The sequence below is a fragment of the Fusarium venenatum genome (assembly GCF_020744135.1).
Source record: "Fusarium venenatum strain MPI-CAGE-CH-0201 chromosome Unknown EDB82scaffold_4, whole genome shotgun sequence".
NCBI classification, from domain to species: domain Eukaryota; kingdom Fungi; phylum Ascomycota; class Sordariomycetes; order Hypocreales; family Nectriaceae; genus Fusarium; species Fusarium venenatum.
This window is the reverse complement of record NW_027072132.1, coordinates 6,817,228-6,842,920: the sequence shown is the minus strand read 5'-3', so window position 1 is coordinate 6,842,920 and position 25,693 is coordinate 6,817,228. Positions and strand designations below refer to the sequence as shown.

At 46.6% G+C, this 25,693-nt stretch overlaps 12 protein-coding genes across 12 annotated transcripts; 5 read left to right on the top strand and 7 right to left on the bottom strand.

The window, feature by feature from the left end:
* Nucleotides 1-330: 330 nt before the first annotated feature.
* EDB82DRAFT_517932 (Alpha/Beta hydrolase protein) lies at nucleotides 331-1,531 on the bottom strand. The gene has a single exon (XM_025725536.2). The coding sequence runs from the start codon at nucleotides 1,414-1,416 to the stop codon at nucleotides 592-594; it is 825 nt and encodes a 274-aa protein (XP_025594125.1). The 5' UTR covers nucleotides 1,417-1,531; the 3' UTR covers nucleotides 331-591.
* EDB82DRAFT_517930 (uncharacterized protein) lies at nucleotides 1,519-3,041 on the bottom strand. The gene is made up of 3 exons (XM_025725535.2): nucleotides 2,250-3,041; nucleotides 2,095-2,205; nucleotides 1,519-2,046 (listed from the first exon to the last, which is right to left on the bottom strand). The coding sequence occupies exons 1-3, from the start codon at nucleotides 2,883-2,885 to the stop codon at nucleotides 1,825-1,827; spliced, it is 969 nt and encodes a 322-aa protein (XP_025594124.1). The 5' UTR covers nucleotides 2,886-3,041; the 3' UTR covers nucleotides 1,519-1,824.
* A 789-nt stretch (nucleotides 3,042-3,830) lies between these two features.
* EDB82DRAFT_562910 (beta-glucosidase) lies at nucleotides 3,831-6,317 on the top strand (the record flags this gene model as incomplete). Its single annotated transcript, XM_025725534.1, has 3 exons — nucleotides 3,831-3,930; nucleotides 3,987-4,308; nucleotides 4,370-6,317. 3 exons carry the CDS (start codon nucleotides 3,831-3,833, stop codon nucleotides 6,315-6,317), a joined length of 2,370 nt encoding a protein of 789 aa, XP_025594123.1.
* A 521-nt stretch (nucleotides 6,318-6,838) lies between these two features.
* On the top strand, nucleotides 6,839-10,113 carry EDB82DRAFT_542121 (uncharacterized protein; the record flags this gene model as incomplete). Its single annotated transcript, XM_065609343.1, has 11 exons — nucleotides 6,839-6,947; nucleotides 7,005-7,172; nucleotides 7,242-7,393; nucleotides 7,457-7,782; nucleotides 7,865-8,025; nucleotides 8,096-8,353; nucleotides 8,417-8,525; nucleotides 8,580-8,960; nucleotides 9,025-9,526; nucleotides 9,614-9,752; nucleotides 9,843-10,113. 11 exons carry the CDS (start codon nucleotides 6,839-6,841, stop codon nucleotides 10,025-10,027), a joined length of 2,490 nt encoding a protein of 829 aa, XP_065463570.1. The 3' UTR covers nucleotides 10,028-10,113.
* A 660-nt stretch (nucleotides 10,114-10,773) lies between these two features.
* Nucleotides 10,774-11,932, top strand: EDB82DRAFT_542120 (RTA1 like protein-domain-containing protein; the record flags this gene model as incomplete). Its single annotated transcript, XM_025725531.2, has 3 exons — nucleotides 10,774-10,987; nucleotides 11,069-11,317; nucleotides 11,377-11,932. 3 exons carry the CDS (start codon nucleotides 10,774-10,776, stop codon nucleotides 11,808-11,810), a joined length of 897 nt encoding a protein of 298 aa, XP_025594121.2. The 3' UTR covers nucleotides 11,811-11,932.
* Nucleotides 11,933-12,400: 468 nt separating this feature from the next.
* EDB82DRAFT_548742 (uncharacterized protein) lies at nucleotides 12,401-13,459 on the bottom strand (the record flags this gene model as incomplete). The annotated part of the gene is made up of 2 exons (XM_025725530.1): nucleotides 12,401-13,041; nucleotides 13,093-13,459. The coding sequence occupies 2 exons, from the start codon at nucleotides 13,457-13,459 to the stop codon at nucleotides 12,401-12,403; spliced, it is 1,008 nt and encodes a 335-aa protein (XP_025594120.1).
* Nucleotides 13,460-14,400: 941 nt separating this feature from the next.
* EDB82DRAFT_517924 (BTB/POZ protein) lies at nucleotides 14,401-15,623 on the top strand. Its single transcript, XM_025725529.2, has 3 exons — nucleotides 14,401-14,665; nucleotides 14,716-14,842; nucleotides 14,892-15,623. The coding sequence occupies exons 1-3, from the start codon at nucleotides 14,622-14,624 to the stop codon at nucleotides 15,429-15,431; spliced, it is 711 nt and encodes a 236-aa protein (XP_025594119.1). The 5' UTR covers nucleotides 14,401-14,621; the 3' UTR covers nucleotides 15,432-15,623.
* Nucleotides 15,624-15,879: 256 nt separating this feature from the next.
* Nucleotides 15,880-18,189, bottom strand: EDB82DRAFT_562901 (uncharacterized protein; the record flags this gene model as incomplete). Its single annotated transcript, XM_025725528.1, has 1 exon — nucleotides 15,880-18,189. The coding sequence occupies one exon, from the start codon at nucleotides 18,187-18,189 to the stop codon at nucleotides 15,880-15,882; it is 2,310 nt and encodes a 769-aa protein (XP_025594118.1).
* A 1,539-nt stretch (nucleotides 18,190-19,728) lies between these two features.
* EDB82DRAFT_517922 (NADP-dependent oxidoreductase domain-containing protein) lies at nucleotides 19,729-21,181 on the bottom strand. The gene has a single exon (XM_025725527.2). It carries the CDS (start codon nucleotides 20,999-21,001, stop codon nucleotides 19,898-19,900), a length of 1,104 nt encoding a protein of 367 aa, XP_025594117.1. The 5' UTR covers nucleotides 21,002-21,181; the 3' UTR covers nucleotides 19,729-19,897.
* A 399-nt stretch (nucleotides 21,182-21,580) lies between these two features.
* EDB82DRAFT_562897 (Caleosin related protein-domain-containing protein) lies at nucleotides 21,581-22,653 on the top strand (the record flags this gene model as incomplete). The annotated part of the gene is made up of 4 exons (XM_025725526.2): nucleotides 21,581-21,826; nucleotides 21,874-21,906; nucleotides 21,958-22,321; nucleotides 22,378-22,653. The coding sequence occupies 4 exons, from the start codon at nucleotides 21,581-21,583 to the stop codon at nucleotides 22,494-22,496; spliced, it is 762 nt and encodes a 253-aa protein (XP_025594116.1). The 3' UTR covers nucleotides 22,497-22,653.
* Nucleotides 22,654-22,810: 157 nt separating this feature from the next.
* EDB82DRAFT_530763 (uncharacterized protein) lies at nucleotides 22,811-23,769 on the bottom strand (the record flags this gene model as incomplete). The annotated part of the gene is made up of 4 exons (XM_025725525.2): nucleotides 22,811-23,195; nucleotides 23,253-23,455; nucleotides 23,489-23,659; nucleotides 23,710-23,769. The coding sequence occupies 4 exons, from the start codon at nucleotides 23,767-23,769 to the stop codon at nucleotides 22,811-22,813; spliced, it is 819 nt and encodes a 272-aa protein (XP_025594115.2).
* A 49-nt stretch (nucleotides 23,770-23,818) lies between these two features.
* Nucleotides 23,819-25,421, bottom strand: EDB82DRAFT_517917 (peptidase family S58-domain-containing protein). The gene has a single exon (XM_025725524.2). It carries the CDS (start codon nucleotides 25,274-25,276, stop codon nucleotides 24,068-24,070), a length of 1,209 nt encoding a protein of 402 aa, XP_025594114.2. The 5' UTR covers nucleotides 25,277-25,421; the 3' UTR covers nucleotides 23,819-24,067.
* Between the last annotated feature and the right edge of the window lie 272 nt (nucleotides 25,422-25,693).

Sequence of the window (25,693 nt, the reverse complement as noted above, 5' to 3'; positions counted from 1 at the left end):
GTCAAACTGCCAGCATCCGAAAGGTCAGACTGTTTGAGCGGAATGACGGAGTTGCATTGCTGCTGTCTTATCGCAACTGGGTAATTGTAAAAGCGTCTCCTCCGACACATTGCCTACATCGCAGATCGGAAGACGGGCTGCCAAGTGATGACCTCGGTTCTCTCTGTGACTCCTCAATCCTCCACCAGTTTCCCTCGAGCATCCGTGGAACTGACATGCCGAGGTACACCGAGACCAGAGCTAATGCCAAGATAGATCGGACTTATACACAGTTTCCTACCCATGTCACTTTGTACGTTATAGTGTTTTGCATCTATCCCTGTCGCCAACATCACCAGGAATCGCATTCATGCAAGTAATTGCTTGGCAATACCACAAGATAACATCCCTGATGAGTAGATGTACATCATTGCACTACGATTTAATTCCATACACACAAACATTAGTGAAACGTTTCTTTAGCGACTGGCCCTGCTGGTCATTAAGAAATATTATTTTCTGAAACGAAATTAATGGTCAAGTGGCCCTACATGTCATCGCCGAGATAAGCCCCAAGCCCATAGCGAGTGGCTAGGTTGTGTTAATTACCAATTATGCAGATTCCTTTCTCTTCTCCAGAATGTCCAGCATCTCCAATAAAGCAGGAACAAACTCCTTTGTCTCACACTGAAACCCCTCATGATGACCCGGCACCGTCATACGCGGACACTCCAAGATCTTAGCCTGAGCTTCAATCGCTCTAGAAAAAAACGCCTCCTTACACCTCACACCTCTCATCACTCCTATACTAGTCTTGTTTTCCTTGATGCGGAAGAAATTGGGACAGTAACCGACTTGTGAGGGAAACTCATTCTCCCAAAAGTTGCGAACATTTTCTGGTTCAGGAGAGGCAGTTTTCGGTAACCCTTCGTCACCATACCCAATCAAACATTTATCGAATTCTGCCGCGACAGCATCCAGGCCTTTGGTCTTGTGCAATTCGATGAGACCATACATCCAATCATAGATTTCGCTCGCTTCAGGCATGAGGGCAGAGATTCCGGCTTCGTGTGAGATTAGATGGATGAACATCTCTGGGAAGTCATGGGCGAATTGATATCCAATGATACCACCACTGCTACTCCCAAATAGGATGGCTTTGTCAAAACCGATAGCTTTGGTGATGGATCGAATATCTCGTGCTTGTTGAGTCATACTCAATGGTTTGTTGACTGGGACTTGACTAGCTGACATCTGACGTCTGTCAAAAGTTGCACAAGTGAAACGGTCTGATAGAGCAACTATGATGTTGTTAAATTGTCTTCCGTGGCCGTTACCACCTGGTATAAAGAGCATAAGAGGTCCTTTGCCTTGGTACCAGTAATGCAGGTCGCAGCCTTCATTATGAACTGTTGTTCGAGTAGGGTTAAACTCCATGATGAATTATAGCTTATTTGATGAAGAGTATTCAAGTTCAAGATGTTCAGACATGGCTTACCATTATATAGAAGTGATAGTCAAAGGTGAAATATTGAGCGTGGGTGGTGTTGAATTTAGCCCAAAGGTATATCGCAACTATCGGAATCAGACGACGTGAGTCAGGCCGCTTTTACATCTATCGCCGAAAGATTCACACCGAAAAAAGTCTCCGACCAGTTACAACCCTTCCAGTTCACCGCAAGAACTTATCAGCTGACTTGTAGCAACTCAGCTCTCCTTTTACAACAGTCTGACATACGTCTTAACACCTGATCACGATTTCGAAAGGAAGTGGCGCTTTCAGAAGCTCCTACAGTGGATAACAACAATATTCGATTGATATACAGAGTAATCATATCTACTGGCTCAAATCTGAACATTGTCTTCACCGACTTGTACCGCTTTGCCCATAATCCTCACAGCCTTTACATCTCGAAGCCACTCAACAGTCAACTCGCCGCCGTCTCTGGACTGCTGAAAGCATTTTAATATGTTTCCACTGAAGTCAGGGTGATACTGCCTAAGTCGTGCGGTAGTCTCAGCGTTTGACAAAACATGGGGAATGATAGCTCGGTGAGCAGAACCCGTCTTGCGATAGTCAGCGAGGTTCACGAGGGGGAGATGGACTTGACTTACCGCGACATCCTCTGCGATGTGGTCACCAATCACATTGACCACACGAGTGTGAATGTGCTCTGACGATGCTGTTGAGATTTGGAAGATGTAGATGAATTTGTTAAGCGAAGCCTAAACTGTTAATGAGATATTTGTTGTGTTTGGGAAAGACTCACCAATTTCCTTGGATCAATAATCAGGCCCCTCAGATCAAGCTCTGGGGTATATTCCAACATCAGATACTGATCTGCTTCAAACAAACCAACAGGCTCGCTACGACCTTCCCACTGCGATCCAGTTGCTTGCTCAAACAGCTTCCTCAGCTCTCCCCACCTATTATCCTTTTGCCTCACAGTAGGAAGATCGAGGAGTTCCGGGAACTCAATGCCCACAAGCTTAGTATCCTCAAAGGGACTCCGGTACAGCGACGCAGAGACAATTCCATGAAGCCTGGTCAGATACCTCAGCGTCTGAGGCGGATTTGGCAAAGTACTGAACAGGTGCTGAGATAAGGCAAGGGTTGCATGGCCGCAGAGTGGTGCTTCATTGGAAGGGTTGAACCAGCGGACAGCGAAGCGAGGAGTATCCTTATTGGATGGGTTAAGAGGGACTGCGAAAGCTATCATGGGATAGTTTAGCTTCGTGGCAATCTCCTGAAGATTTGAAGCTGGTGGGAATATCTCATATGGGAACTCTGCGTTCGGATTGTACTGGGTGGCATCACTTGCGGGGAGGACGATGACTCCAGCTGGATTACCGATGGCACGGTCTGAAGCAAAAGCGTTGTAAATCGTCACAGTTGAGGAGGCCATGGTGATTGGTAGTTGAAGTTGATGTGGTGGTTTGCCAATCCGAGAGTGTCGTGGTATTTATTCCTGGTCTGTATTTTGGACTCATCGCAAGGGCGCGATGATGACTCTTTGCCCCGCACGCCATTCTGATCTTAGGTCGTGTAATTACCAATCCAACTTCTGACTCAGCGAAATCTGCCAACAGTCATAGTGAGAGGGTAGAAGCAGAAAATGGATTGATACCGATTTCGCATCACTATAATGATTGTGGACGACTGTCACTTTTGAAGTAGCTGGGTAATTGAAGTGCCTTGCTTACCGGTCCTTAATCAGCAGTCTGAACTGGTCCGATAATGCAATGTTCTTAACCATTATCTGCAATTACATTGCTGTCTTAAGTATACTTATCCATCATTATTAAATTTATAGAAGAACATTGTTCAATACACATATATCCATGTAGTAGTCTGTTCAGTTAACTAATTTCATTGGAGTAGCTCGTTTATGTGTCTCGTTTACGTATCTCGCTCAAGTTATACGGTATAAAGCTGAGGGTTGACACAAGTAAGGCTCACCTTGTGGGGCGAGGATTAGGTCTAGATCAAATTAAGACTAGTTCTACAATACTAGGGAGTCGGATGTATCTCGGAACCACATTAGCCAGCATTGCCTCGTTGATGAATTGAGTTATATGTAAATTGAACACTCCATCTAAATACCGGGGAACCTTGCATGAGACGGAGAAATAACGGATGCCGTTTTTCTGTCTATGGAGTTGTTTACCTGGGGTTCTCAGGAAGACAGGGTGGTTATGTCCCGGCCGTTATTTGTGGCGCTGTTTAGAGGCACTGGCACATTACGATATAACAGTATAAATATACCAGACTTTTAGACCTTTTGGATGTCATAAAAACAAACAAAATACATTCATCACTCTTCGCTACCTCTTTGATCAAATTCAACACCATGGCTCGTATGCAGCGCCTTCTGGCGTTACTAGCAACCGTGCATCTGGCCACAGCACAGAATGGCTCTCACTTCAAGACGATTCCCGTCTATCCCTCCCGTATGTTTTTAAACCAACAGGTTTGGGGTTTTGATAGAGACTGATCTGATAAATAGCTCCCATGACTGGTAATAATGAAGCAGAAGCTGTTATGGCCGCTACCAACGACTTCATCTCTAGACTGACACTCGAAGAGAAATCCAGCCTGGTCGATGGTACCGATGGACCTTGCGGTGGAAACATCGCGCCAATCCCTCGCCTGAAATTTAAAGGAATATGTCTTCAAGATTCTCCTGTGGGAGTAAGAGAGGCCGACTTTGTTACTATTTTCCCAGCCGGAATCACAGCTGGTGCAAGCTTTGATAAGGTTATGATTCGAGAGCGTGGGCGCCTCATGGCTGAAGAGTTTCGAGCAAAAGGAATCAACATCGCTTTGACGTGAGTACTTCTTGTACAGACTTGCTGTCTACTTCAATCGCTAACCTTTGGTACTATACAGGCCTGTAGCAGGACCCCTTGGCCGATCGGCCTTGGGCGGACGCAATTGGGAGGGATTCGGAGCCGACCCCTACCTCTCCGGTATTGCTGTCTCGGAAACGATTGCCGCATTCAAAGAGCTTAACGTGCAAACCACAATCAAACACTTTGTCGGAAATGAGCAGGAGACAATGCGAAACCCTACGATGCGCGAGGATGGGGTAATCATACAAAACTCTGTGAACTCGAACATCGATGACCGTACTATGCATGAGCTCTACATGTGGCCTTTTGCGGACGCCATCCGCGCTGGCGCCGACCATGCTATGTGCTCGTATCAGCAACTCAACCAGACATATGCGTGTTCGAACCCCAAAGCGCTTAATGGTCTTCTAAAGGGCGAGTTGGGGTTCCAGGGTTCCGTCTTCTCGGATTGGTTCGCAACGCATTCTGGAGTCGCTTCAATCAACGCAGGGCTTGACCTCAACATGCCAGGCGGCAGGGCTTCGCCATACTTCATGAACATGTCGCAGTTTGTTGAGAATGGCGATGTTTCTAAGGAACGCCTTGACGACATGGTTCGCCGTATCTTAACTCCCTACTTTCGTCAGAAACAGAAAAGTCCAGATTATCCCGCCCTAGACCTTAGCTTAAACGAGTTCAAGACACAATCATCCATGGCTACGGGAAACAACATTCTCCTGCCAGCGACCCCTGACGAGTTACCCATGTGGAACATAGGTGGGACAAAGAATCGCGACGTTCGCAAGGATCACGGCAAATTTGTTCGGGATCTTGGTGCCGCTGGCGCAGTCCTCTTGAAGAACGACGGCGCACTGCCGTTCAAGGCTCTCAAGAACATTGCTGTTTATGGCAATGACGCAGCAGACTTGAGCGAGGGACAATTCGCGTTAGATCCTATCGGCCCCATCGGACCTAAAATGGGCGCCAATGCTCAAGGCGGCGGGTCCGGCACTGGTCGTTTCTCGTACCTCGTATCCCCACTACAGGCGATCAAGGAACGCATGGGAAGTGGCTTGGTGCAGTACATCTTGGACAACGACGCCATCCCTAGCAACATTGGGAGTATCTACCCTGCGCCAGAGGCTTGCCTTGTCTTTGTCAAGAGTTTTATCGGTGAAGCCACTGACCGCAAAACCCTGGACTTTGATTGGGATGGCAACGCAATCATCGATATTGTGAGCCAAAAGTGTAACAACACTGTTGTAGTCACCCATACAGGCGGTCCTAACAATATGCCTTGGGCAGACAACCCGAACATCACAGAAATCATTGCTGGGCATCTGCCGGGCCAGGAGATTGGCCATTCCATCGCAGATATTCTTTGGGGCGATGTGAACCCAAGTGGCAAGCTTCCATACACAATTGCCCGCGATGAGTCAGACTACAATGCCCCCGTCGTCAACTTGACTGGTTCCGTCGGTATAGACGCGTGGCAAGCTGACTTTACTGAAGGCCTGTACACTGATTACCGACACTTTGACAAGAGCGGTATTGAACCACTGTATGAGTTTGGGTTTGGCCTGAGCTATACTACTTTCAGCCTCAAGCTTGTTTCAGTGACGAAACTCGTGTCAAATGCCTCTGCTATGCCGCCCAGCCGCCCAACCCAGCCTGGCGGTAACCCGGCTTTATTCGAGGCTCTGGTTAGTGTGACTGTCACTGTCGAGAACACGGGTAAGCTTGCAGGGGCGACGGTTCCGCAGCTCTATGTATCCCTGCCTGATTCTGCGCCTCGCGGGACTCCTGTCAAGGTCCTTCGAGGATTTGACAAGACGAAGAAACTCTTGCCTAACCAGAGCCAAAAGATCTCGTTTGTGCTTACAAGGAAGGACATGAGCTTCTGGGACGTTATTGCGCAGGACTGGCGTATTCCAAAGGGTCGTTTTTCCCTCAAGGTTGGGTTTTCTAGCCGTGATCTACCTGTTAAAGAGTTTATGACCTTTTAAATTGATATGGTTTACAGATTGTACTACCTGCATACCTGCTTGCATTATATTCGTCAGATAGATATATATTAGTTACCTTCTCTTTGTACATTTATCTTATCCTTTTTACACCGTCATGAGTATTGTTGTTATAAGTAAACCAGGTTCGAATTATCATTTGGCTGGGCAATAGAGCTTGGACTTGTTACCGAGCTAAATCCGCTAAACGAGCGAGGTTCGTTCCCCAAACCCCCTTGTAATCTTTAGTTAGGTCTAGTGTATGTCGCCGCAACCAGAATAGTATGTGTGGGTGGATATACGTCGCACATTGACCTCTGTATGACTCGGGAGTCCACCGCCGGGACTTTTAATAATGATTTACCGTTCATTTTTCACTGCCCCCGCCAAGCTACTTGTATATTTAATATCGATCGACGTATAGTCAAACATCAGATATCGCCGTTGACTTCCCTCCGCTCACCGATCATCAGCGAACTACTTCCAGTTTCTCACCGAGTCACTATCCCAGGTCACACAAACAAATGTCTGTAAACGCAACAGATAATGTGCTACGGAGCGCACCGACTGAGGATGGCAATCTCTTCATCAAGGGACACGGTACTCACCTAGATACCGCGGCAGCTGTCAATGGTGAGTTTACATCGAATTAACTGACAAGACATGTCTATTGATACTGTCGCTCCATAGATGAGGCTCGTATCGACTTGACCTTTAACGGTAAAAGCTCTCTAGAGCATGTCTTACAGAATGCAAAGCTACCTAATTCATACGCAAACAATTCCAAGACCAGCCCTCATCTAGGTGTAAAAGCGCCTTGTGCCTTGAACATTGTACTACAGATTGTTGGCAGCCGAGGTAACAATAAATCTAATTCAGCTCTAAATCTAAAAGTTGTATGGCTTATCATATCGTGTTCTCGTTTAGGCGGCGTTCAACCCTTCATCGCTCTGGGCAATGAGTTAAAAAAGCATGGCCATCGCGTCCGCATTGCCTCTCACGATGTCTTTGCCGACTTTGTACGCGAGTCTAACCTCGAGTTCTATCCTGTTGGTGGCGACCCTTCAGACCTCATGGCAGTAAGTGAGAGACCTTTATTTAGCGATTTCGAGATTCTAGCTTATCTAATGCTCTAAATGAAGTATATGGTTAAGAACCCTGGCCTTATACCATCAGTATCTTCACTTATGGCAGGTGACATTAGTCGCAAGCAAGATATGGTGAAGGAGATGCTAGATAAGTTTTGGCTCTCCTGTATTGAACCAGACCCTATCTCGGGAGTCCCTTTCATCGCCGAGGCCATCATTGCCAACCCGCCAAGCTTTGCCCACATTCACCTGGCAGAGGCCTTGGGTATCCCTCTGCATCTTATGTTCACTATGCCTTATAGTTCTACCCAGGCGTTTCCACACCCATTGGCGAACATTAAGCAGTCGAACCTTGACCCGAAGCTTTCGAATTACTTATCGTACGGGATGGTGGAGACGCTAACATGGCAAGGGCAAGTATCTGGTTGGCAGAGTAGTTTCGTTATGCTAACTCCAGTGCAGTCTTGGAGATATCATCAATCACTGGAGAAGGAAATCATTGAACCTAGATCCGATCTCGTCTGCTACTGCACCCAGTATGCTTAGCACCCAGGAGGTGCCATATACCTATTGCTGGTCTCCTGCCTTGGTACTAAAACCCGCCGACTGGCCCCCTTATATTGGTGAGTGACAACATTCCATGGCCTTCAGTATTCATATCAATATTATTTGCATACTAATTGACTGTACCAGATGTCTGTGGTTTCTTCTTCCGTGACGAACCACAGTACACCCCACCCGACCACATTGATCAATTCCTCCAAGCAGGGCCGCCACCAATCTACATCGGCTTTGGTAGTATCGTCATGGGTGATTCAGAAAGTATGACAGACTTGATATTGACGGCGTTGCGAAGATGTGGCGTCCGAGCCATTATCTCCAGGGGCTGGGCCAAACTTGGCGAGGGCCGTAGCGATAACAACGCTATTTTCATCGACGACTGCCCTCACGGTAAGCTGACCCAATGAATATCGAACCCTGCTAAACTCTGTGCTAATACATGATTAAACATAGAATGGCTATTTAAATACGTTGCAGGAGTGATACATCATGGTGGTGCTGGAACAACGGCATGCGGATTGCTCAACGCTTGCCCTACATTCATCGTCCCTTTCTTCGGAGAGTACGTGCATATCTATCCTCCTACTGAAGTGTAGCATAATTAATGGGTACCTAGTCAACCGTTCTGGGGATCAATGGTGGCCAAAGCCGGTGCTGGCCCGTTCCCCATCCGCCACAAAGAGCTCAACCTGGACAACCTCACCAACGCTATGGAGACGCTGCTCGCGCCCGCTACAAAGACTGCCGCCATCCGAATTTCAGAAACCATGCGTAACGAACGTGGCGTTACACAAGCCGTACAGTCTTTTCATCGCCATCTCCCGCGGGATACACTTACGTGCGATTTGTTGCCTGGCGAGGTAGCCGCCTGGATGTACGACACTAAGCGACTGAACAAGGCTGACAGGAAAAAACATAAGAATGGATTGAGACTGTCTCCTCGGGCTTTGAGCGTTCTGAGTAATCGCCAGAAGGTTGATTTGACCAAAGTGCAGTTGTAAGTTTTAGTGCCCTACTCTTCCTGTCAGTAGTGAAAGATCGGGCTTGTTAACACGTCACAGGAACCATCCCAAGCCGGTAGAGATTGAAAATCATCGATGGGACCCCTTGACTGCAACATCTTCTGCTCTGCTAGGTTCGCTGGTCGACTTCTCTAAGGGATTCGGAAGCCTCATGTCCGCCCCCGTTATGAAAGTCCGGCACGAGACTGCAAACCGGGAGAGGAGATACGCCGCCACGGCAGCGATCACAGATGATTCCCGGAGCGATAATATGGGATCGACTGCAATTGGTACAGAAATCCACAACCAAGGTCTCGTAAAAACGAAACATGGAGCCTCGTCGAAATCAGGACGAGAGGCATCAACATCATCCTCCAACGCTGGAAAGTCGGCCGGAAAGGGCGTCTCCAAGATGGCCACGAGCGTTCTCAAAGGTTCGCTTGTAGATGTGCCCCTCGCTCTTACTGAGGGACTACATAATTTGCCTGAGCTGTACGGCGACAAGGTCAGGAAGCATAACAAGATCACGGACTGGAAAAGCGGCACCACCGAAGCTGGCAAGGTATGTGCTTCCAGGCTCTATCTAACCTCTGCCCCAGTTTCTCTACTTTAGCGTAAGACTTTGAAGAGCAGTAGTAACATGCTGTAGAACTTTGCGTACAACTTTCTTGATGCCTCGTGGTGTCTGTTCAAGCAGCCTGCAGTCGGCGCAGTAAAGGGAGGTCCCGTGGGCTTGGTGACAGGACTCGGCAAGGCAGGTTTTGGGCTGATTGCCAAGCCTGGAAGCGGTAAGTTCAAGTTTCTTGACATTCCATGCCGCCTGTCTCTAGTAGGGAGCTGGAAGGCTTTACTGATGTATTTGGCGTTGACTCGGCTAGCCATGTTTGGTCTGTTTGCATACCCTGCTCTAGGCATTTACAAGAGTATTGTGGGGAGTCTGTCCAAGACGGAAAAGAAGGTTCTGGAGGCGCGGCTCGAGCATGATGAGTACTTTGCTAAGATTGACCCAATGAGTGAGCAAGATATTGCATCAGTTCTAAGCTCATTTGGTGGTGGAAAGTAACAATGTCGTTTGAAGGAATAGCTACAGGGCGGCGATCATGTAAATATCAAGTTACAGGAAGGTTTTCTTTAGAGGTTTCACTGTTGGATAATTGTAAGAACTGCGAACTGTTCCTTGGCCTGCATACATAATGAATTGCTATTGGGAGCATTCTGAACTATAAGAATATTCTTTGGGAAATTATTTTACTAAGTTACTCTTTGGTTCCCTCCGCTAACTGAACATGGCTCAATAGTCATCAATGCAGATAGTTAGTTATCTCCCTGTTCCTCAACCCCTGGTGCGTCAAACTAGACATTCAAGCGCACGGTGGCTGAGCGCGGGGCGAGTCGTTCAATGCCTCGTTTAACTGAGCGCACGTAACACATGAGAACGAGATACGAAGATGACAATATGGGGCCCAACAAACTCGATGGATTCGCGGTACAGGGATGCCCGCCGAGGTAATGAACCCTTGTGAAACTACGAATCGTCAGAGTTAAGGTCTACTCTATACAACATGGCTTGACAGATTTTGACGCTGTCAAGGCGCACAGTCGGCTTCTTCGTTTAGAGATACGCTGAGTGTGCCTTGCCTGCCCTTGGAAGAGATTTCCCCCCGAAGCACCTTAAATAAGAGATCGACGCTTTTGTTTAAGCTGTTCCTATCCTCTAATATTTTTCATTCTTAATTCTTGATCAACGATAATTTCCAAAATTTTATTTTCTTTGCTAGTGTAACTTCATTACTTTCATTACTCAACATTATGGATCTCGTCAATAATCTAGCACATGCTACTGTCCACTCTATACGGGCCGAGGACCCGTCAGAGAACACTTTCAAAATGTATCACTACCATCCTAGCGAGGCTGGTGCTATGGCCTTCGTGATCTTGTTCCTTATCACAACTTTGGCGCACACGTGGCAATTATTCCGATACCGTGTTTGGTTTGTTGTTCCTATTATCATAGGAGGTATTTGTACGTGGCTTCCACTACCATATCTTATCCTCCCTTCGACATAAATCCTCAGGATACTGACAATTGATAATGGGACTATAGTGGAGATGATTGGTTACGCCGGACGTTATGCCTCGGGAAAGGAAACCCCTAACTGGACCCTCACGCCGTATATCATTCAGGCCATCCTTCTCCTTGTCGCGCCTGCACTATTCGCTGGAACTATTTATATGGAGCTTGGAAGAACCATTACTCTTGTTGACGGTGAGGGTCTTGCACTTATATCGCGAAAATGGATGACCAAGATCTTCGTTGTTGGCGATGTTCTCTCGTTCTTTCTTCAGGGTGGAGGTAAGTATCACACACACAACATCTTCAAGTTAGCCTCAATCTCACAAATCTTCTTACAGGCGGCGGATATCAGTCAGCCGGCTCGTTATCGGCTCTCAGGATGGGTGCCAAAATTATCATTATTGGTCTCTTCGTTCAGCTTGCATTTTTCGGTGCCTTTCTTGTCGTTGCAATCAATTGGCATATTAACATTGTCCGCAGGCCCACCACTCGCTCTCGCATTGGCATCCCTTGGCAGAAGCATTTGAAGCTGCTCTATGCTACTGGAGTACTTATTATGGTGCGGTCTATCTTCCGCGCCGTCGAATACTTGCAGGGCGATGACGGATACCTGCTTGCCCGTGAGGGGTATCTGTACGTCTTTGACGCTTTGTTAATGTTTTTTGTCATGGTGTTATTTAATATCATGCACCCTGCCGAGCTATTTGTGGACCGGAGCAGGATCGAGAAATTTGCAACAGAAACAGAAATCGGCCTACGGGATCGTTTCTGATGGAGAGGGGCTCTACTTCATTTGGGAAAACTTCGGGATTCCAGGTTCTGGGCATGACGAGACAACATTCTGGAGATCTCCAGTGCACCAGACCGCTTCAGCAGGCCTGAAGCAGACAGTGGTAGTTTGAGGGTGATGTGAACAACAAATAAGATGTGTAGAAGTAGGCTTTTTAAGGAAATAAAGAAGTCGATTGATGTCAGTTTTGCATCATTATAGTGACTGGGGACGATGATTACCTTTCAAGTCGTTGGGTTGTTGAGAGGTCTCGCTTATAATCCTCAATTAGTGTCAAACTGCAGTCATTGCACAACATTAAAATATACCTAGCATCACAATATTCTCATTACTGGCAAGATTTATCAGTTTAAGGCATTCTTACGGCAGCAGAAAAGACAGATTCATTTATGGTGCATTTGGTATTCGTATGACACAATTGGCAAGTGCACCAGTCAGCTTTGTAATGCTGTTCATGTTTTAACAAGTTATCCATTCAGAGTCCAAATATTATTATATCAGCTAAACATTTTATATATTCAATCGCCTAACTCCGTAGTGTCCTAGCCCGCAAATTATTTTATCCTCCTTTTTCACTGTTGGAAAAGTCCCTTGAACACATTATCTAAGTGAGCTTGGACAGGTTCGGCCATCTTTTCTCTGATTCCTGCCAAAGCCTTTTCGTTATCTGCCGCTTCACTCTTTTCGTTGATCAAGAACACTCCACCAGCAGATCGCTTAGCCTTTTCAAGACCTTGAGGCACAGGAACTGCGGAGGACTCAGTCTCCTCGACAGTGTATCGCGCATTGGTGGCATAGAAAAGTGCCCGAGCAGCGACATCTTCGGGACTAGCAAAGAACAAACCACCCAGTGGAGTGATAATCCATTGAAGGAGGAAACCAATGATACCACTAGAACCACGAGAAAGAAGTGGTGTTGCTGTCAGACCAGGGAAAGCGTGTACGAAGCTGATCTTTGGGTTTTCTTGCGCAAATCGTTCCAAGACGAGAGTGAGCATAGTAGCAGCTTGGTTGGCAGAGGATGCGACGCCGTAGTTTCCTGGCTTGGCGAGATCAAGGTCGTCTTCGACTAGAGGACCTTCCATGCCACCGGCAAGAATGTTGACGACATGAGGGTTTGCGCTGCGGTTGAGAAGTGGGAGCAGAGTCTGGATAGAGCGGACACGGCTGTAGAAGCGGGTTGTGAGAGATGGCTCTAGCTTTTCCTTTGTTTCTGCGTATTTTTAGTCCCTGGTTGATAAGTGGATGACAGTGAGTAGCTTACCTTTTCTTCCTTCAAAAGACATGAATCCAACAGACATGAACAAGATATCGACCTTTTCCTCGCGCTTTGCGATTTCTTGCATAACAGCATCGGTTTCCTTGACAAGGGAAACATCTCGCTCGATAAACTCGATGGTAGCAGATGGGTTACTTTGACGAAGCTCGGCGATAAGTGCTGTTGCAGCTGAAGCACTTCGGCCGACGATGTAGATTGTGGGAGACTTTCCGTCTGTGGCGATGGCGAGTTGTTTAATTGTGCTACGACCGATACCCGATGTGGCACCAAGGAAGACAGCGGTAAGATTCTGGGGGAGGGTCTGGGGAAGGGCTGTGGAGTTGGAAGCCTTGATTGTCTTGATTGCGACCATTTTGATGTTTTTAATTGACTTTGCGGTGATATTTTCTGGTTGATTGTGGCGAGAAAGAAGATTAAAGTTGCTGAGTTGTTGATGATGATGATGATGATGCTTTCTCCCGCTTCCCCTCACCAGTTATATAACTCTCAAACATCATTTTCTTTATTAATTAGGTGCATAATAATTTTATCGGCATTCCTACTCGCGCAAAGATGGAAATCCGACAGAGTAAGCACAAGGCATCATTAGCGAGGATTGGTCCGGATGCAGCCCGATCGTGATCTTACTGACATGTGAGTCTGACGTGATTGGCTGTGTAAGTGACTCTCGGACAACTTGGCGTTTCCCGAAGGTTGCGCGATGTGTCGATAAGCTAACAAAGCTGACAGTGTCAGCCCTACACCACTAGCTTTGAGCCTGATCTAGATGACTCGGATTTGCGAAAATTCACCGAGAATTATATCGAATTCCACTTGAGTATTTTTGGAACTGCCAGTTTAGTCGCGGTAGACCTAAACGTCAATGTTGGCGAATGGACGGTGCGATCTGGAGGGGCACCAACATGCTCAGGCCCTGTCTATTTTCACACCACATCATCCATCATTGGTACAAGTCTTAAAGCTCGACGCACTACACCGTAGTGATTAGCTAAACTCGGAACAATATAATAGGCCAAGATTGCCTGACGGAGGTTGTTTAGCCAGATAGGCAACAGACCAAACATTGTTGCAGGTCATCATACACGTATAGAGGTTCCTCTAAGTTTTCAACAAAGCTTAATCTGTCCGCGCAGATGTAGCCGATTATATGTCCTGAGGAAAATCAACAGGCCATAGCAAGACATGATATCCAAGAGTTAAGCGACAAAGGCTACAACTCAATCCATAAAAATAGATGCGAAGTTCCGCATCTAGAAGCGGTTAATGATTCATGATGCTGCAGGAGGCCGGCCACGCTGAGGAGTGAGTCAGAACGATCATCGGGCCGGTGAGAATTTTTTGTCATTTAAGATACTGGCTCAACTTTTACTTCTGCTGTTGCCATTCTCAGTCCCATCCTCTCGATATTATGATGAGAAGGAGAACGTTGTTCAGAAATCAAAGAGACGATTCCCTCTCCCCAGCTATCTTCAGTTGCACCCGTTATATGCCAGGAGGCTATAGCCAACTTCACAATGTCACCTCCCGGTCTTGATGGCTTTTTATCTTCCTTGAAGGTGTATGCTAAGACTACACGATTTATGTTCAAGTTTCTAACATGACATCCAGGTACTACGACTCAGGCCTTATGTCTGATGCTGTCATCACTTGTAATGACAACGTTTTCAAGACTCACAGAGTACTCTTGTCGGCTCATTCCAAGTACTTTGCCACAGCGCTGAACGGTCTATGGATGGTGTGTGCTTTTTTCAAGTTCGTGAAAATTGCCCATTAACAGTATACAGGAAACAACACAAAGCAAGATCGAAATTAAGGATTTCGAAACAAATGTTGTAGAAGCTATGCTGTCCTTCATCTATTCGTTCGACTACGACGCCGCCAGCGATTCTTCCTCCATGGTGTTTGATGCCCAGGTCTACCAGATTGCCGATAAATACGATATACCGGCCCTGAAGATATGCTCTAAAGAGAAATTCGCTTCTGCTATCACTGCTGGCTGGAATACGGATGACTTTCCGGTCGCTGTCAGCATAGTCTATGAAACTACTCCCTTGGAAGACAGGGGGCTTCGCGATTTGGTTGTGGATATCGCGCAAAAGAACATTGACACGCTCGTTGGGCGCGACGGGTTTTGTGAACTTCTCAGAAAGACCGCCGACTTTGCCGCTGATCTGATCCTTTTCTTGTGTGGTGGTCAACCTAACACTGAAAAGTTCAGATGCCCTTATTGTAGCCATGTACTTCGAGGCGCATACGCTCAGGGTACATTTACGTGCCCAAAGTGTAATCGTCGTCTCTCAAACTGGAACTCATACCGGATCTAATTAGAGACAGCTAGGGGCTTGACCTTTGAGATTGGTGGTTGTTGAAGGACAGAACAAAGCCTTCAATTTAAGAATACATGCGTAAAAAATGGCATTTTCTGGCAATTATATCTCGCCTGTATTATTAATGAAGCAATTTTATCAACAGCACTTAACACATGTACCTAACATCGCGGTCAATATCTAAACCCTAGTCAGGGGTGTTCATTTGCGAGTCTAGCCATCTAAAACCGCGATTCACTTATCACAGCATTGAAAAGCCCTAATAGCTCTTTTCTAATTTTCCATTCATTCAAGTGATATTTCATGTATCCCTCAGTTAGCCTACTACAAGAACCAATTGTTTTGTAACTTGTGTATCAGTATATGGTAAACATTCATCACTCTGCCGAATCTGCATCTCGTCTTTCTACTATACATCTGAACAGTGAAGAATATTATCAGGCTTTCATCGTCTTCTCACATTCAGTTCCCCATTGTCAACCGATGTTGATAAGCTATGGATATGGTCGTCAAAAGCCGTCGTTGTAATCCACTTCTGTACTTCGTCGTCTGTCATACCCCTACTCGAAACAGTCTGCAAGACCGCACTTGTCTCGGGAGACACGATCTGGGACACAGCCTGCCAGGTGTTGCCCAAAATGGATAATTTCGTTGAAGCAAGGAACCACCCAACTGTGACGAGCATAAGAGCCATGTGGGATACTATAAGTGACAAGACGATTATGAGTCCCGTCCATTGAGAAGGAACCAGAACACGCTTAACATTGACCGTAATAATGGACTGCTTTCTTGTCCAGTATGGTAACATGTCGTGAAAGATCATTTGGGCGAAGCGTGAAAATAAGGCTTGAACAGCGATTGATGGATCACCAGTGTCATGAAGAATCTTCTGCACTAGGAAAGAATGTTCAGAGTTGGCTGGCCAAAGCAACCACGATGCCAGATAGCCCATTACGGCGTCATTATTGAAAGCCCATCCACCTGCGATTTGGAAGTCAAAAAGACTCATGCGAATCAAATTGCCGATGGCGGCATCCACAACTTCGAAGTCCTGGGTAGCCAGACTCTGGGGATCCGAATGAACCTTAAGATCCAGAATCCCTCGCGCCATAAGGTCTAATGAAGGACCGCCGATGCCCAACTGTTCGAGGTACTTTGTTCCGTTCGCGGACTTTTGTTTCAACTCGTTCAACTTTGCTTGTGACCTTGGCTCTGATAAGATTGCTTTCCCTGACATCGTCACGTTGTATAGAAGTGGCATGGTCGGAGTAGTGAAGCAAACGGTAGCTTGCAGTATTTCCGACCCATTGGCTGCAAAGGCAGCGGTCCAAGGACCATCCATGACAAACTTGTCCATTTGAAGGTCGTCTATTGCAGCGACAGTAGCCCAGTTCTCAGTTGATCCTGTCCAGGAAGGTATGACGGTGGCAAGGTTTAGGATGGAACTTGCATTTAAGAGAAGGACAGACTGAAATGTGTAAGGGCGTCCAGACAGCGGGTCTTTCAGACTCATATTGACAGCACTAGTGTCAATGTTTGGGAAGCTGCATATCGACAATGGCCAGGAATCCGAGGTCTCGTCCCAATAATTGTTAAGGCGACATGTTATTTGTGCCACTTGGCTGCCGTTAATTCTCGGACCCGAATCCCAACTGGCTAGAGTGTCCACTTCCGCATGCAGATACAGTCCCTCCGTGAGTTCACTGCCTGTGTATTGATATTCGATGGTAGCGTTGGTAAGGGTTGGCGCGACACATACTGTCCTGCTGTTGGTGACAATGGCAGGCCCCTCATAATATTGCAGAGACGCTCTATCCTCCATTGTATCAAAAGGAAGCGAAGCTTGATAGATGTCGCCCGTATCAGAGACGTGTTTCAGTGCACTGTTATGATCGGTCGCGTTGAGACGAGTCTCGGCAAATCGCCAATGCGCCTGCGGTTTGGACTGCCAGAAGGAGGTTCCGGCAGGGTCTGCCATAGCCTTCTGTAGGTCGAACCCAAGTGCTATGGATCTCGTAGTGCGTGGGGCAGCGATTTGGAACATTTTGAAGTCTGAGAGCATGATGGTGGATGCAAGAGTCATGGCGGACCCGATGACGAATGATAGAAGAGGGAGGACCCAATTGATCGACACAGCTTTTCGAGATGTTCTGTGGCGGGCAATCAAAAAGATATCCCATGGACTTGCACCATCTACAAAAGCTCTGGACAAAGACAGACTAGCGAGATCTGAAAGACGCGTACCGGTGGTCTCGAGAATGATGGCTGCCATTGAAGCAGCTAGGAGTCCAATTTGAAAGTCCATGGCTACTCGAATCGCAGCAGAACAGAGAGTTACGACTCGTGCTGCATTGTCGTCAAAGACGATGCTATCCCAAAGTTTGGGTCGAGGAAGCTGTCTTCTGGCAAGAGAAGCGCCATACCAGATGAAGACAAGAAAAGCACTAGCGGCCAACATTACGATCGTTCCCAGTCCAATGATCCACCATCCAAGATAGCCGACTCTTCGTTGCCATGGCTGACGTTGTATTGTTCGGGGTTGTGGGTTCGTCGCTGCATATTGTTGCGTGGGATGTTGATTAAATGCATGGGGGTTCAGTTCTGTGGCTGCTGGGAACGGTGCTTGCTTCTCAGCGTTGTAGGGTCTATAGTCGGACGGGTGATGAGGATTTGTGGTAGAATGGTAGACTGTGCGTCCTGTGTTGACGTTTGAGTCATGGTCGTCGACGTTGTAGACTTGACTATACTGAGCCATGAGGACGACTTGCGGATTTGGTTGACTAGTAGATGAGGGAAACTGAAGAAGAGAGAGGGAAACTGACGAAGAGAGAAGTAAAAGTCTTTATAAACTTTCGGGGGTCGAGAATCAAGGGAATCGTGGACTAGTCTCTTTGTTGAGGGCTGAATGTCTCGAACACCAGAAAGCTGAATGTGTCGTGTAGTTCTAGACAGGACTAATTCGAGTGGGCTTGACGCCACCAACAAGGGTGAAGCAAGCTACTTGTCTCCATTCTCAATATCACTATCATTTCATCCAAATCTCTGTCTCTATATACCGAGTATTCCGGTCGTGTACCTTTTACCTAGTGTTATTGTTTGTTTGTGGGATAGTTTGTATCGCGATAGAGAACGAGGAGATGCTTGACTTGAGGAGTCGGGAAATTATCACCACAACGCCACGATATTAAGCTTCTTTTGAAAGAATGCACTAGGCCATGCACTAGACCTAATCATGTCGCTGAGCCTCCCATTTTCAAGCTCAGCCAGCCACCTTTTTACCATGTTCAGACAGATCACGATTGCTCTCGCTGTCTTCTTTACCCAAAAGGCTCCAGAGATGTCAAAGGCTGTTCAAGTCATGTCGCCTCCCTTACTAATCAGGTTAGATATAAATTAAGTAGAATTTCTGCACATGCCTGTCCTGGGCTGAGATGTGTAACCCAAACAGCATCGCTGAGGCTGGATGACAGCCCTTCAACTTTTAGCATATCAATCAAAACTATGTCTACTTTAATCCGAGTGTTCTAAGATCTCCTTAACTAATTGAAGATGTGACAAAGGAGGAAGTTGCTGATATGATGCTACTCTGTCACGCGTTGAGGTTCTGTAGACATCTCCGTCCAGCGACGGAGACCCGCTGTCAAGTCGTTGACATGCATTCTTACATCCAGCAGGGCTAGCCTTTCTAACACCCACACTGAAACAAAGCAGTGAAGAGGTCTAACCATAATTTTCCCCAGTTAATAATATCTATTCTCCGACGTATGATGGAGTAAAATGAAGGGTTTATATATAATTTAACTTAATTTTATAAATTTAAATTCTACTAACTATATTAAAGTTTAATATTCTATATTACTTTAGTATAACTACGGGAAGGCTGTAACAGCAACATCATGCTTTCCAATGCTTCTAAGTGTATAGCTGTTGTTGTCATCAATCCCTGCGTTGTTAATGGGCTTGTGGAGAACGTTGAGAAACGTTTGAGCTGCGACTAGCTCTTTAGTCAATGTACAGATCCAGCCAATTACATACTCATCAGTCTTTGGCATGGTATGCTGGTTTGCTGCGACCGAGGTGAACGATGTGTATGTTGCTGGATAGTCGTGCTCATGTGCTCTCCGAAAACACCATACAACACGGGAGATATCAAGTATTATGCCCACGAAGAATGAGAGTGAGGGGTCCTCGGTGTCTTTGAGCCTCATGAACTAGGCCACTATGCATCACTGCCTGCCTCTGAATTGCCACCGCTACGGCAAACGTTTCTCATTCTAATATCACTAGCAAATGACAACACCGCAAAGCAATGAGCATCTGTGCCGAAGTACACAATCTAGATCTTTGTGGTATCGATTGGGTTAGAAAGCTTCATATGCAAAATGCTTAAATTAATCTTTATTATTTGTGATAAGCTATGCAACACTATTTCATACTTCTGTTTGGCCCAAATCGCTACGTGCCTATCCTTGCTGCCAGAGTATTGTCTTGTCTCCAACAATGCTAACCTTATCAATCTCAACGATCTCAGCTTCCGTAAGTCTCCATCCAAGCGCCTCAATAGCACATTTCGCTTGCTCAACGTTCCTGATTCCAACAACGGGCAGGACTCCCTTACTGATATTATAGTTCAACGCAACCGCGGCAATACTCTTGCGCCGTCTCTCAGCAACCCTCTGCAAAGTATTAAGGGCAGGATCAATATCTTCCATCTTGTAGCTACTAAAACGGTGTGATTTGGGCGGCGGGTTATCCTTGGTGTACTTACCCGTCAACCTTCCCTGGGCAAGTGATGAGTATGATTGGAAGATCATGCCGCTGGCTTTGCACTTCTCAATATTACCGGTGAGCTCGGGGTAGCGACGGAGGATGTTGTACTCGCATTGGTTTGTAGCGATGGGAATGTTGAACTTGGCAAGCTCATCGTTGATCTTCTGAACGTCTTCGACATCATAGTTGGCTACGCCAATTGAATGGGCAAGCCCCTGTTCAACACACTGAGCCATACCCTCTGCAATGGTGGCGATGCTCTGTGGGTGAATCGGCCCGTGAACAAGATAAATATCGACGTATTCCAGGTTCATGCGCTGAAGACTGGCCTTGAGACTCTTGATGGGCGCATCGACGGGATGAATAAAGTTGGCGGCCTTGAGAGGAGTGCTGAAGTACTTGGTCTGTATGACAACGGTCTCACGAGGAATGTCCTTGATGAGTTCTCCGATTATCCGCTCACTCTCTCCATTTCCATACCCTTCGGCAGTGTCAATGAAGTTGATACCCGCCTCGTAAAGCGTCCTCCAAGCCAGCATGACCTCAGGAAGTTCCTTTTCATCCCATTGCCACGTCGACTTGTCGCCCCACGGCCAAGCCCCGATGCATATATGCGAAGCCTTTACGGGCTTTTGAGGACTCGGAAACTCAACACGAGAACTGGGTTCTGGGCAGTATGAAGTAGGAAGAACGTTGGCACCGGCTGTTTCTGGGTCTGCCCAGTTAGGTTTCTTGGAATGAAAGCCCGATACATCGGACATGCCTGCTGAAAGGCCTGCCTGTAGTGCTTTATCCATACTGAAACAGTTTGGGAATACTTGGCGTATGTGGAGAATGAAGCGTTGAAGAACTTGGCAAATACCAAGAAAGATATCAAGCTACTTTTTTATCATTTATACTATAGGGTATTATACCTGCTGAGATTTCGATGATGATTTTATGATAGTATTGCTAATGCTTCCTAAAGTTATGTCGAGTTGTTTACGTTAGGGTAGGGTTTTTTAGAGTCATTATGACGATATTCTAACTCTGCTATGACTTTTTATTATAGGTATGCCGTAGCATTGAAACTGAAACATTGCATAACAAATGAAGATGCAGCAATTATAAATACCCTGATTAGCTATACGATTCAATGACGTTATTATTCGCACATATATCACCGTCTTAACAAGGCGCGTAATAGAAAGTCGCGCGATTGATATAACTTGGCTTGACCTAATGATGTCACATGTTTACATCCTCGTCTTCACATGCTAAAGATAATGCAAATAAAAGTCCATTCCAGCAGCAGTATGAAATATGAACCAGCCTCATACACCTTCCTCTGCAGTCTATCCAACCAACTTTCACATACTGCTATTAACACCACCAAGATGGATTTCGACGATCCCAAAAACACAAAGTCTTACTCTGATGCTCTCAAGGTTGATCCTAACTCTATCATTGTAACTTCAATCGATACAGTTCCCGTGACTGTTGAGCGAAAGCCATATCAGCCGGGAGTTGACAAGCCCAGACTGGCCCATGCAGGCGTTGCAAGAGCCAATCTCGCTGCTACTCATGAGCGTCCTGAGGGGACGACTGATGATGGCTGGGCTGATCGACATCGGGATCAAACTGTAGGTATTGCATATACTCTTCAGAACTAATTGCTGATCTCTCCCAGGTTCTGCAGCAACATTGTGATTTCTTTGACAAGGTACTTTCCCTCCTCATCAAGCATTTTGATTTGTGACTTAACGATGTAAAGGATCACGATGGCGTGATATGGCCGCTCGATACTTTTAGAGGTTTCTACCAACTAGGTTACGGAATCATTTTATCTCTCATCTCGGTCCTCGTCATCCACGGCAACTTCTCGTACCCAACGCAGTCATCGCTGCTCCCTGATCCCTTCTTCCGAATCCACACCGACAACATCCATAAGGATAAGCATGGCAGCGACACTGGAACTTATGACACTGAAGGACGCTTCATTCCACAGAAGTTCGAGGACATGTTCTCCAAGTATGCGGAAGGTCGTGATTACTTGACGATATGGGATGTGAGCAACTTGATGAAGGGGCAGAGGTTGATCGCTGATCCTGTCGGATGGGGAGGAGCCTTCTTCGAATGTAAGCGAATGATCATCTATATTTCTTGCTCCTACTGAGACTAACTCATGGTACAGGGTTGGCGACTTATATTTTACTTTGGCCGGATGACGGACGTATGATGAAGGAGGATATCAGAGGGATCTATGACGGGAGTCTCTTTTACAAGATCGCTGCTCGAAGAGCCGCGAAGTGATAACTTACATGTTTCTGAGCTGATGCCTAACGTCTGTCTTTTTTTTGCTATGTGCACCATTTGTTCTGCTGTACTCAGGACTGAGTCTTGCAACCTGCTTCAGACACGTCAGGGACGTACCTATGTCATCAACTGAAGGAGATCACTCGCCATACTTCATGGTCATGTCCGTAATTTTGAAATGAATATATACCTTGTCTTGGGAATATGCAAGCTGGAAAATTGTGGCATCAGGTAGTACATGGTGCCAAAACTCAACATCTTTCTTCGAATTTGCATTGTTGCGCCCAAAAACCACATCTCAAGTCAAGGCCTTATGACTCTTTGGAGATAGGTACGGATTTCCCACGCACAAGGGAAACTCCATCAACATAGAAATCGTACCTATCGCCCTGGGTCATGACGGCAGCAATACAAAGATCCGTCGAACCAATGCTCGGGCCAGTGTATTGACAGGTGTTGGAGTATTCGTGCCACTGGTTGTTCCAATCAACTCCCTTGGATGTGAAAGATACCCCGTCGATGAAAAGGTGAACCGTGTTGATATTGGGGCTGTAATCAATGTCTTCCCCTTCATTAGCGTTGTAATAAGTACAACTCTGCCGGAGATGCGCGGCAAAAGTGTATTTGTAGCCCTGCTCAAGGTCGATGCGCTGGCATATTTTGGCGGTGTTTCCGCTGTAGGGTCCTGGACGTCTCCTGTAGAGTGTTAGCAGAGAACGAAGGAACTGTGCATGGGGTGTTGGGAATACGTACGAGCACTGGTACTTTTCATGGCAGTAATTTCCCTGGGCCAACACTGCTGCGGTTCCTGTAGACTCCCATGGCTCAAGGGTAGGGTCTTCGAAATTACCGTTGGGTGGACTCTGTACGCTCTGGGCAGGAGATGTCGTCGTAGTTGTTGAGTCCTCGATTGTGCGGATTGAGGCCTCGGCGACAGAGGTCGAAACCTCGATAATCTATGTCTCAGAACCGGAAGTTCGTATCGTTACGGAAGATTCTGTGGCGCTGTCGGACTTAACGATGATCGTAGCCTCTTCAGAAGTCGCCGCGGAAGTAGTCTCGGCGGTCTCTACAGTGGCAGATCCTACGGCTGTTGCGGTTTCCGTTTCGCTAGTCAATGGTGATGTTGTTGTTGTTGATTGAGGGTGAGGAGCAGAAGCCTATAACTGGAATAAGGCTGATTAATAAAACACTGTATATAAACACTTACACGAGCGGCGACAAGGCCAGCGCTGAGTATCAAAGACCCCAGAGTAGTATGGACACGCATCGCAACGGTTTGCAATAACAACAAGCGACAATAAATGCAATCGGAAGAGAAATCAAAAGAAATAATTAAAAGGGATGAGAAAGCAGACTTATGATTTGATTTCCTGTGTTCTGTTTTATCGAAAGCTGAACAGGCGAGTTGTAACTATCGATTCGAACGTGCGCTAACAGTACAGAAATAGCTAGTTTATTCGATAGTCAGGGGCTTCAATGCTCATACAGCTAGCATTGGGCATCTTGAGCCACGATCGGAATAGTCAAACGTTTCTTGTCAACATCTCATCCTCTCCTTCTATCATTTACAAGAATGAATCTTCGGCTTCCTTAAATCTAGCTATAATCTCCCTTGTAGCTTCCAACGGCAGCGCTTCTACTGTGCGTCCCATATTGCCCGTCATTGTCTCAGCCATACAGAGTGCGTTATATATAGCCTCTTCTGTAGCATCAGCTGTTGCTTCAAAGAGACCATTGATAGTTTGGTTATCCGTCGCTTCCATGTTGATCAGTCCAGGCTTGAATGGATCAACTTCCCTGTGCTGGCCGGTAACTGTCTGGACAGGTATCTCAGTAGCTGTGGAAAAGGCAAGAAAGAGATCTCCAGAGGGGTTATGAGCATAGCTGCCCACACGTGCAAGACCCATGGTCGCTCGCTTAGCCAACCGCTGAAGTTGACCAGGAAGAAGCGGCGCATCCGTGGCGATGATGACGATGATGGATCCATCCTTTTTGTCCTTTGCCTCGTCGTACTCTTTGTCATGCGCAGCAGCGGCCGAATTGGTTGCGTTTCTCTTTTGCAAGATCCGTCCGACCGGGACACCTGATATGTGCAGATGCTGGAGTCTCCCATAATTGGCTTGGACAAGTGCGGCAACAGTATAGGACGTATCGTTTTCTCCAGCCACAACTCTGCTGCTGGTTCCAGTGCCGCCTTTCCACCCTTGACACAACATGCCTGTCCCTCCGCCCACGTTTCCCTCGGCAATCGGCTCCTCGGAAGCATTAGTGATGCCATCGACCACGTGTTCCGGCGTCACGGCAAACTGTCTCAGATCGTTGAGGTGCCCATCAAATGTTTCGGCGACAACTGGCAGCAGGAACCAATCAACGCCCTCGTCTCCTTTTCCATAATGTTCGATTGCGTATTTGTAGATGCCGGTGTAGCATGGACCCACGGCAAAACTATTCGTTATGAGAATGGGTGAGTGTAAGAGACCGCTTTCTTCGATCCAGTGCGTCCCAGTCATTTCTCCCGACCCATTGAGACGGAAGACGCCAGCATGACAGGCCTTGTGAAACCAGTCTTTCCGAGGGAGAATAGTCGTTAGTCCTGTGTTGATCTGCCCACTCTCATCGCGGATAGTGGTTGTGTGGGCAAGGACTCCAGGTACATCTGTAATGCCGTTTTTCGGACCTGGTGCATAAGAACCAAGATATGCCTCTGGTATAACATCGCGAAGTCTACCGCGGGCCTGTTGATCAGACATACTCGTTGTCATTGCTTGAGTCATGAGTATTTTGTTGCTGTTGTATTGAGGTCGACCGTATCACTATTTGAATCTTCACAACAGGACGATGGTTACTCTCACTTATTTATAAGAATAAATTGGAAAGGAAAACAGAATTTTTCCTGCATTGTTTCTCAGTATCGGAAATGAGTCATGCCGACCTACTTATCTCCGCTAATTTTATTGTTTGCAGTCCAAAAAGGAAGGTATTGAGTAGCCATGTATTTCGGATGTACAGAAGCAGTTAGTCGTTTGGCTAAAAGACTTGTATGTAAGCCTAGACTGTTGAGGTTTGTAGGATCACACTAGACCAATTTCATGGTACTGAGCCTCTTAACGCCTCCGAGATTCCATTGTAAAGGCTATATCCTTCGACATGAAATATCCAATATGAGTTAGGAGCAGAAACCCAACCCTCCA